General features: G+C 36.9%; 1 protein-coding gene across 1 annotated transcript in view; it reads left to right on the forward strand.

Moving 5' to 3' along the window:
• The window catches only part of LOC127877653 (transcription initiation factor TFIID subunit 1-like), a 57175-nt gene extending 46656 nt beyond the window's left edge, over nucleotides 1-10519 (forward strand). The window contains exons 36-46 of the mRNA XM_052423729.1: nucleotides 9-93; nucleotides 807-874; nucleotides 1698-1817; nucleotides 2309-2401; nucleotides 3589-3741; nucleotides 5269-5392; nucleotides 6388-6488; nucleotides 7556-7712; nucleotides 8024-8124; nucleotides 8877-9023; nucleotides 9734-10519. Coding sequence (XP_052279689.1) covers nucleotides 9-93; nucleotides 807-874; nucleotides 1698-1817; nucleotides 2309-2401; nucleotides 3589-3741; nucleotides 5269-5392; nucleotides 6388-6488; nucleotides 7556-7712; nucleotides 8024-8124; nucleotides 8877-9023; nucleotides 9734-9826 — 1242 coding nt within the window. The 3' untranslated portion in view covers nucleotides 9827-10519. The remainder of the gene's footprint in view (nucleotides 1-8; nucleotides 94-806; nucleotides 875-1697; nucleotides 1818-2308; nucleotides 2402-3588; nucleotides 3742-5268; nucleotides 5393-6387; nucleotides 6489-7555; nucleotides 7713-8023; nucleotides 8125-8876; nucleotides 9024-9733) is intronic.
• The last annotated feature ends 747 nt before the right edge of the window (nucleotides 10520-11266 follow it).

Consider the following 11266-nt stretch of genomic DNA (forward strand, 5'->3'; position numbering starts at 1 on the left):
CCTTCTAGCACATCCGGGCCAAGAAGTACCAGAATAGAGAAGATTTTCTACTGGATGTTAACCTTATACTGAAGAATAGCACACTGTATAACGGTATGGGAAAGGCAGTTTTAGTAACTATTGAGGACTGATTATATGTCATAACGATAGAGCCTGTCAAATGTTAAGCTGACAATCAAAGTTATCAAACATTATTAACTGCCATGATATACAAACCTTTATTTCATCAAGCAATTCTTATAGTTGACATACTAATAAATATTGCTTTTGTTGATAAAAAACACCACATATTTACATGTTCTCATTTGGAAAGATTTATTAATTGAACTTGATACATTGAATATTTTGAAATGATCACCTATATTTTCCCTGACATTGATAGTGGTTTTGTGGTACCAGCTGCTACTGTTAGATTGCCTTCTGGATGACAAGGGCCATTATTCACAAAGCTCAATAGGGAAGTTTTACTCAAGTTGAAAATTTCAGATACAGGTTTTGGAAGTAATCTGACGTTTTCCGCTTACAAAAGCTTAATATATTTATTACTGTAGCAATATTTAATGTTTCAAACATATTAATATGAAAATATTTGAAGAAAAAAAAACAAAGCCAGAAACTTACCGAACTTAATGAATTTAAGGTAATTTCCTACGGTTTTTCGAAGGATCTGTGTAAATATGGGCCCAGGTCATTAGACGAGGTATGTGGACTGGAGATGCCTTTTGTTCCCTGTGCTAATGTAAGATGTAATGTTTTGATGTATTTGATGATAGCTATTTTGTGTATTACATTTAGACTGTTTTCAGGTCCCAAGAGTGTCATCACTATATCTGCCCAGACCATGTTAGACCACTGTCTACGCAGACTGGCAGAGGTACAATGCAGGATTAGCACAGATAATATCTGTGTGAACATTCAACCAATTCTCCTAGAAAGCTCATGTTGTTTTTTTATGTGAAAAGATTAATATGGTCAAACTGATTACCAGTTAAATCAGTCTCTTTTGGAACCAGTTAATCTGAGACTGGAGAAGCAAACAAGTATATGATCCCTGATTTTAATAAGGAAGTAACTGCTATTTAAATAGAAAGACTTACTTTTTGATCAGAAGAATATCAGAAGTACTTCATTGGAAAGCCTATTAAAGCCTCCCATTATTATGTCCACTTCTTAGTTGTATGTCCATTCTATATTGCCTGTGCTCTTTCAAGGATTTTCATGTAGCTTGCAACCACAATGTGCTGAAGGCATGAGGATTTCACACTAACTAAGGTCAAGGGCACATATGGTCCAATAAATCACGGTAGGGATATGGCACCGCTTAAGCTTTCAATTGCCTTGTTTTCATGGAAACTTCTATGAAAACACTATTTAAAAAAATATGTAGATAAAATAAAGTTATTGAGCCACGTTCTGGGAAAATGGGGCTTAATGCACATGCATAAAATATCGTCCAAAACTAGTCTAGGAACTCTGCACAGGCTAATCAGGAACAACACTTTCGACTTTTATTTTATTTTTAGTTTAAAGGGAGTCTCTTCATAGCCAAAATCCAGTTAAGGTGGAAAGTGTAGTTCCTGATTAGCCTGTATGGACTGCACAGGCTAATGTGAGATGACACTTCACACTCATGCATTAAGCCCTGTTTTCTCAGAGCAAGGCTCACTGTTCTTCTAAGTCTGCCAGCTGTTTTACAGAAAGAGGACAAGCTGATGCGTCTGGAGAAGGCCATCAACCCTCTGCTGGATGACAACGACCAGGTGGCCCTCTCCTTTATCCTGGAGACCATCCTCAACCAGATCAAGGCCGTAGAAAATGTATGTCGTGGTCGGCAAAATGATCGAAATGGGGAGATGTCATGTTCAAATATTCGTATGAAAGTCAAATATATTGTCATTTAACAATGTTTCATATGAAGGTTATTTTTTTCAAAAGATATATAGTCGAAAACCTGATGGCTAATTTTTGGGGACTGACAAGAAAAGCTCAAGCAATCTGATAAATGATCCAAACAGTTTCTTAAACACATTTTCATCAGTCTTCAACATATTTGCATCTGAAGTATAAATTTTCATGTATATATAGCAATAAAAAAAATTGGTGCTTTGAACAGCCATTTTGAAATTTGAGCCATATGAGTTAGAGCCATCAGGTTTCTACTGTGAAAACAATTATAAACAAATGTATCAATTATAAACATAGATAAATCCAAAAGTGACATTACAAATGTAATTCAATTCATTTTAAAATATCAGGAAGACAAATATTAATAACACTTACAGGTGTGAATGTGGACTATATATTTCAGACGTGGCCGTTCCTGAACCCAGTGAACAAGAAGTTCATCAAGGATTACTATGACGTCATTGAGCAGCCCATGGACATGTCCTCCATACTCAAGGTGAGGGGCATTGGGGGTAGGGCTTCTCTCTACTGAGTGCCTGGAAACTGGTGTCTCTGTAGATAATTAACTTATGTAACCGAAGATACTTGTGCCAGTAATAGTTAATCCTTAAATGTCTTGATTGGAAACAGAAACTCTTACTTTACTTTTTCAGTTATGACAACAGTTTCACTATATCTAACATTGTTACATACCTTAAAGTGGCCTTTTCACAGATTTTGGCATATTTTGAAGTTTGTCATTTAATGCTTTATATTGATAAATGTAAACATTGGTTCTTAAAAGCTCCAGTAAAAAATCAAGAATAAAATTTAAAAAAGGAAAAAAAAGTAGCCGGTACCAGGGCTCGAACCAGTGACCCCGGAGTCCTGGAGTTAGTCTGAAGTAAAAATGCATTAGCCCTCTCGGCTATTCCGCCGGCCGTACACAGTTTAAGTATTTTATACCTTATATAAGCAATCTTCGTAGTTTCGTAAATTTAAACGACAACAACAGAACTCTCCAAATTATTCAATCATTTCGTGTTGCAACGCTTTATAATTTTTAGGTTTTCAAAGCGTTAAAAGATACATATAATGGCTATATTGGACTATGGTAAATGTTTAGTAATACTGTTTGCTTACAAATATCATAACTAAAACGAAAATTTGTGAATCTGAAAAAACTTTTTTCAATTTTGGCAATTTACCAAACCGTGAAAAGATCCCTTTAAGGGATTATATTATGTGATATAGACTCTTCACCAGTTCTGAGAATATCCAAACTTATCCTTAAAACATATGATACTAACAGTATTTTCTTGAATCAAATCCTTTCAGTAATTGATTAGACAGGTGTTTTGCACATTGAAAGATCAATAAGTGATTCCATAGTGCTCAGTTATTTATATGGAAAATTATTGTGTGTAAAGTCTCTTCTCTGATTAGCCTGTGCGGTCAGCTCAGGCCAATCAGGGAGGACACTTTTTGCCAAGACTAGATTTTTGTGTTGTGTTTTTTCTTGTTAACATAACATATCATAAAGGCAGAAAGTGTTGCCCCAGATAAGCCTGTGGGACTGTACACTACAGGCTTATCTGGGACGACACTTTCTCAACATGCATTAAGCCCCGTTTTCACAGAAGAAGGCTCATGTTTATTGAACAAGTAAATAATACACTGTTACATTAGCTGTGTGTCTTGTAGAAAATCCAGACCCACAAGTACCACAGCAGAGAGACGTTTGTGGCTGACGTACAGCTGATCTTTGACAACAGTGTGCGCTACAACGGCAAAGACCACAGCTACACTCTCACTGCCAGCAAGATGTTAGAAGTCTGTCGTACTGCTGTTCAGGAGGTAAACCAGGCCGGGGCTTTTCTCATCCTTTTGGGAATGTAAATCTTACCTGAGAAATTTGGAATTTTAGTGTCAATTTACACTTAATTGGTAAAATACAAATGATTGTTTGATCGATAAAGTTTGAATTATTGGTGCTAAAACTTACATAAACCAGTAAATTTAAATTATATGCATAACAGTAAAATGGGTATTACAACTTCAAAACTCTTTATTTCTTATCTTATCATCCCTATTATTCAAACATTCAAAGGCAAGCAATCAATTTGGATTTTTTACTGGATTTTAGAGAAAAAAAGACTTGAGCTATTGGGACTATGATCAAATAACAGCTATAAATTTATTTTGTTTCTCTCATTTATTTTATTGATTCTTTTGAACCTCAGGGGGAACCTAAAACTTGAGATTAATAACTCGAGCATTCTTGTTATTCAGGTCGGACCTGGGGATTTACCGTTGTATTTCATATTTGAAAAATGAATAAATGGAAGATAAATGTTCAATGGTCCTTTGCTTTTTATTTTGTTTCAAACTGTCATAAATATTTGTTTTGTTATCCTCCGCCATAGGCGGAGGGATATTGTTATGGCGTTGTCCGTCCATCCGTCCGGCTGGCACTTTTGTGTCCGGAGCCATATCTTGGAAGTGCTTTAGCGGATTTCATTGAAACTTGGTATGAGTATATATATGGACAAGAGGATGATGCACGCCAAATGGCATTGTACACCATTTGTTAATAACGGAGTTATGGCCCTTAGTATCTTGAAAAAATCCTTTTTTTGTGTCAAATATAACACTTTTGTTTCCAGAAGCATATTGGCGGGGGATATCAATTCAATGAATTTGCTTGTATTTTTATGTTCCCCAAAACTGTATGGGGGAGCAATTAACCGCTGTTTTTATTTTTGTGTCTGCCTTCAAGTATGTTTGTTCATAGTGGCCAAAGTCAACTAACCTTATTGAAGCGTTATCATCAAAACAATTGTGTGCATAATACCAGCAAGTTCTGCCTCCAGGAAATAATCCGAGTTATGAGAATTTTGTAAATCATGCATACATTTAAAATTGTTTTGTCTGGAACTTCAAGCCAGATTTCAATAGTATGCTTCGATTTAACTTCAAGGAGGAGTGTGTGTACTATCTGGATTATTAATTTCATAGATTCTGTCTCTTAGAATTATGAACTGTGAATTTTAATGGCGTTTTTGGACTTAACAAATTTCTGGAGGTTTGCATATTTTTAGGAAATTCCATTTCAATTAGTGTTTTTTCTGTTTCATGTGACTATGACTATAAATACTTAAGTTTTGACATGTCTGTTTCTTTGGAACTGCCTTAGAAACTCAGTGATTGGCAGTTTCAATAAATAGAATGAAATCACCATAGATCAGTTTCACACCTCTGATTTGGTTTTTGGCTATTCATCTTTGATAATTTTTTCTGGCTCCACATGTTCTTAATGAAGTTGTTGCTTGGTTCATAGTTCTTAAGAGCATCCTTCAGTTTTCTGCTCCTCCTTTTTTGTAGCATGATGAGACACTGAGTCAGTTGGAGCGTGACATCCAGGCAGCCAGGGAGGCTGCACTTGAGGCTGCTGAGTCTGAGAGTGCCTTCACTGGTACCTCAATCACACATGAGGAGTACACACAGGGTAGGTTGCTGGTACATCAATCACACATGAGGAGTACACGCAGGGTAGGCTGGTACATCAATCACACAAGAGGATAACACACATGGTAGGTGGCCAGTACATTAATCACACATGAGGAGTACACACAGGGTAGATGGCATGTACATCAATCACACACAGGGTAGATTGCTGGTACATCAATCACACATGAGTACAGACAAGGTGGATGGCTCGTACATCAATCACACATGATGAGTACACACATGGAAGCTGGCTGGTACATCATTCACACATGAGGAGTACACACAGGGTAGATGGCTGGTACATCAATCACACATGAGAAGTACACAGAGGGTGTGGCTGGAACATCAATCACATATGAGTACACACAGGGTATATGGCTGGTACATCAATCACACATGACGAGTACACACAGGTTAGGCCGTTGCATCAATCACACAAGAGGATAACACACATGGTAGGTGGCCAGTACATTAATCACACATGAGGAGTAAACACAGGGTAGGTTGCTTGTACATCAATCACACATGAGAAGTACACATAGGGTACATGTAGGTGGCTGGTACATTATTGAAATATTTTTGTTCCCTGTTTTGTAAATTATTCACAATACAAACAAGAATCATGTATACTCTAGTGTCTATATTTGGATACATTTCATTGCAATCCCCCTTATTAAAGCCCATATATAATGTTAAGGCATGACTGTTTGCTACATTTTCTTACAAATGGAGTGTATTTCAAATTTGGACATTGAGTCTATGACTGTTTGCTACATTTGCTACGCCTGGATTGTATTTCAGCCATAGTGGATATGGTGTCTCCTAGCGACCAGGAGGTCATAGGTTCAATAACCACTTTGGGAGCGTACTTTAGATGTCCCTAAAAGACACAAAGTACTGGTCCTACCCAGGAAACTGACTCAAGAGCTTATCAATAAGCCACCGACTTTCAATACCTTCAAGCTAAATTAAAAAGTTATACACTTATTTCAGGTCTGGATGGTGAGTCTGGTGATGGGTACAGCATGGGCAAGGAGAACGTGACCATCAAGGAGGACTCTGAGGTGGACGAAACCAACAACTCCGCAGCACAGGTAACTGAAAATATGTGAGCAATGGAATGCAAAAATGGGTCTTATGTCAATTGTAATTGTGCAGTCAAAAATGGGTCTTATGTCAAATATTGTTGCGCAGTCAATAGCTACCCTGTTTATTATAAAGCACGAAAGGTTTTAACAGACAGCATAGCTCCTAACCAGAATGTTCAAATTTTCAGGCTGGTCAGGAGCTATACCATCCACGCTTGATGTAAACCCATTCTGCATGTTTGAAGCTTCAGTGATTCTGATATATACATTAATGAAGTAAAATATCCAAAAATTATTGTTTTAGATGTGCCTCATGTTAGAACCTGTTCAAATGTAAATATTGAATTGTTGACTAGTAAGGTGATGTGATTCAGTTATTTAAGTTAACTTGAGTGAATTTAAAAACTCTCGAGAAATAACTTGTTTTTTGTATTTGATAGAATCCTTATGCCTTAGAATAATAAGATGTTAGTAAATATTACAAAATTTTATTTTTGTAATGAATTCAAACATGTAGTTTACTAGTTTTATAATGAATGCTTATGGGTTTGAAAACTGGTGAATCCACGCTTACATTGAAAACTAGCGAATCGACACTTGCATTGAAAACTGGTGAATCCAGGCTTACATTTAAAATTGGTGAATCCATACTTACATTGAAAATTGGTGAATCCAAGCTTACATTGAAAACTGGTGAATCCACGCTTACATTTAAAACTGGTGGATCCACGCTTTCATTTAAAACTGGTGAATCCACGCTTACATTGAAAACTGGTGGATCCATGCTTACATTGAAAACTGGTGAATCCACACTTTCATTAAGAACTGGTGAATCCACGCTTACATTGAAAACTGGTGGATCCATGCTTACATTGAAAACTGGTGAATCCAGGCGTACATTGATAACTGGTGGATCCACGCTTTCATTAAAAACTGGTGAATCCACGCTTACATTGAAAACTGGTGAATCCACACTTACATTAAAAACTGGTGAATCCACACTCACATTGAAAACTGGTGAATCCACGCTTACATAAATTATATAAGGGTTTTCCACAAATTTCCTGTTTCAGTTTTTCCAGTCAGTGAACATGTCTGACTCAGACTTTGTGGATGTGGAGGGAGATGAGGACTCGTTCAGTCGCAAGTCAAAGGGGCGGGGCAGACCGAGCACTGCCAAGGAGGGGAGGGGCAGTGTGGACAACTCTGGGGACCATGACGATATCCTGGGTAGGCTGGAGCTTTGTGACCTTGTACAGCAGAGGGTTTGGTTTATGTGTCAACTTTTATGATGCTCAGTATCAGTTTGTTTAATATACTTCATGTAGAATACAGCAAATTGTGTAAATCTACTAGTCTGTGCTTTAACAAATTAGTTAAAGAGAATATATCATCTACTTGAAATAAATGTTGGAGTTAGATGGTGTACCATAATTATCCTTGTATAGCTTTGCAGACAGCTTTGTAAGTTTTTCAGGATTAAATATGCAAAAGGAAAAGGATATTGATTGTATAATGCTCAATTGTGTGTGTGCATTCAGGCAATGTCAGTGATGACTCTGATGAAGAGGAGGGGAAGGAAGAGCAGATGTATGATGAATCATCTCAGTACTATTCTGAAGAACCAAGCCAGCAATACCAGGTACATGATTGGAACATGTGAATGAGGAGTTGATAGAATCTCGGGGCTATTTCAGTACCTCACACAGGGAGTCATTACATTTCAGACACTCCATTTATGCTTATGATTTTCATTTATTGTATAGTATCATGTCAGAACAAGCATTTACCCATACACGTTCTCAAAATGTTTATTGTTAATATGTGTGTTAGTTTTATACACAAAGCAATAAGGCATTATGTGGTCTCCAAGTAAGTAAATAATTGTGGGCAGCATGATTTACCCAAATACACCCAAATACACCGCAAATACACCCAAATATGCTCAAAATACCCAAATACTCACAATTTTGGCAGGTGAGGGGTTAGGGTCAGGTTAGGGTATTTTGAGCGTATATTGGGTATTTTGAGTGTATTTGGGAGTATTGGGTAAATCATGCCACCCATAATTGTTAGTTTTTAAATTGGCTCAACCTCTGTAAGGAATTTGTCTAAATGTCATCCCAAATGTTGTACCGGTTTGTAACATTTTGATACAAGCATAGCTGTAACACACTTATGTTCCCATTAATAAACTGACTAAAACTCATTTGAGTTTGAGAAATGAAAATTATTATTTGAATTTAGCATTTGTACAAATACTGTGAATTCATAAGTAAACTAACTATGCCACCTTTCCAACTATATCTGATGTCAACAAGAAAAAGAAGTGTTTTTGTCCTACATTATCTCAAACTAGGAATATCATAATAATTTATTAATGATATGATTCAGGTACAGCCACCTCAAGTAGACGATGAGAACAGCTTTGACCCGTCTGATTTCTTCCGGCACAGTGCCTTGGCCGAGCAGGCAGCCGCACAGGACGATGTGGAGGAGGAGGAGGGAGGGGTGGACAACGACCTTAATGATGACCTCCAGGTAGGGAGGGGTGGGTGGACAACAACTTTAATGATTACTGCCAGGTAGGGTAGGGAGGGGTTGACAACAACCTTAATGATGACCTCCAGGTAGGGAGGGGTGGACAACGATGTTTATGATGACCTCCAGGTAGGGTAAGGAGGGGTGGACAACGACCTTAATGATGACCTCCAGGTAGGGAGGGGTGGACAACGATATTTATGATGACCTCCAGGTAGGGAGGGGTGGACAACAATGTTAATGAGTTGGGGTAGGGAGGTTTGACAACAACCTAAATGATGACCTCCAGGTAGGTAAGGCAGGGTGGACTATGACCTTAATGATGATCTGGAGAATACCAGTAAGGACGGGTGAACAATTACCTTAACAATTTAGATGTTGGGGCAGTGAAGAGAGGAAGCATGTACCTGGTATCTCCTGATTGTAGTTGACAAGTCTTCTGTTAGCACTATAATAAGTCATTATTATAATTATTCTAGCACTTAAACTGCAGCTATTTTTTTATTTTCAAAACTTCTAAATATTGTTGTCCTTGTCAACTTGTTATAAATACCATTAATTTTTGTTCATGAGGGTATCCTGGTATATTTTTATAAATTCACACAAAGCCCGGACACATTGAGTAGTCATATGAGGTGTAAGTATTCTTGATTTCAAAATATGATACAGATGTTGTATGAAGTCATAGGACGGTTCAACCTTTCTTCCAGGTGTCTGATTCTGACAATGAAATGCTGGATGAGGAAGACGATGGGCAGGCTGGGGGCTCCAATGATGGCTTTGATATTGAAGAGTTCCTGTGAACTTGTGGCAGCAGGTAGCATCATGGAGCATCATGTATTGATCCCGGTCATTCTGGGATTGAGCTGGTATCACAGCTTGGTGCATGACAAGGGCACTGACTTGTCTCTGATGGGATTTCTCAGAACAGTGTACTCTGTAGAGAACAAGAAGTTGTAGTGAACAAAAAGTAACTTGCAAGATGTGGAATTACCATTGTCAGTGTACTCTGTGGTGAACAACAAGTAACTTGTCAATTGTTTGACATCGGTAGACAATGTTCCCACAGGGAATTACAAGTAATTTGACTGGTGTGAGATCGCCATAGGCATTTAAGTCTTCATGGCTCATGTCTGTGTACTAACAAAGCTAACGTACTTGACAGAGATGTAAAGCACACCAATACGTAGCTTGAATACACCATTTGACAATACAAATGGTTTTATTTCAAGAATGAATGACTAAATTTGTAAGCTGATTTGGTATACTAATATGCTATATGACTGTTTAGCAGACAAATTGTTGTGGTCATCACAAGTAAATATTGATAATACTTGCATTTAGTTATATTTGTATAATATGCATCACGTTAATCAGTGTTACAATTTGGATCTCAGTGAACATAGTTGTCAATTAGTTTGATAGTTTGATCATGTTCAATAAGTATGTCAGATGGTCATTTACTTAATGTGCTTAAAAAATACACTGTTACTGCAGTATTTTTATTTGAGAAATGAAATTTCATTTGATATAAACTTAACTGCAAAATTGTTAAATATACATTATTATGTTTGAATCTTCATTTTATTTATAAGACTGTATAGTTTTGTAAATTTTGTTTGTTGTATGAAATAAGAAATACAAAAAAAATGTCAACTCGCCCCCAGTAGTTGTCAACTTCATAGAACAGCATATACAGTTGTAGTTTATCATGAAAGAGAACTATACAACACATGTTACCATGTGAAAGCAATGCTAAAAAAGGTTTCACATTAACACGGGCCAAAGACCTGTATTCTATAGGTCTTTGCGCGGGTATTTATATTTTTCTTCTGTTGTAACATGGGAATCATGTCTTTGTACTTGTGTGCATTTTCAAAATTGAAATTTATCGTTGTGTTTGTTTCTTACACATATATCACATTAATGTACTTACTAGTTTAGTGGTAAATATCTTGTGACATAGAATACTCACATGGGCTTTGCCGTTAAACTCTATTCATATACTGTATTACACAAAATTAATCAACACTGGGTTACAGAAGATGAACGCGTGATTTAGTACAAATTACTGGATACCCTATATGGGTTTGCTATTTCCAGTTCGCATTAAAGGTTTCCACAGGAAAGCATCAAATTATAAATATGTTGAATCTAGATTTACACGCAAACAAAATCTTACTTACATAACAACTGAGAATAATCAACACCAAGAAGACATCACAATTCAACACTTGTCATTG

The sequence above is a fragment of the Dreissena polymorpha genome, chromosome 4, assembly GCF_020536995.1.
Source record: "Dreissena polymorpha isolate Duluth1 chromosome 4, UMN_Dpol_1.0, whole genome shotgun sequence".
NCBI classification, from domain to species: domain Eukaryota; kingdom Metazoa; phylum Mollusca; class Bivalvia; order Myida; family Dreissenidae; genus Dreissena; species Dreissena polymorpha.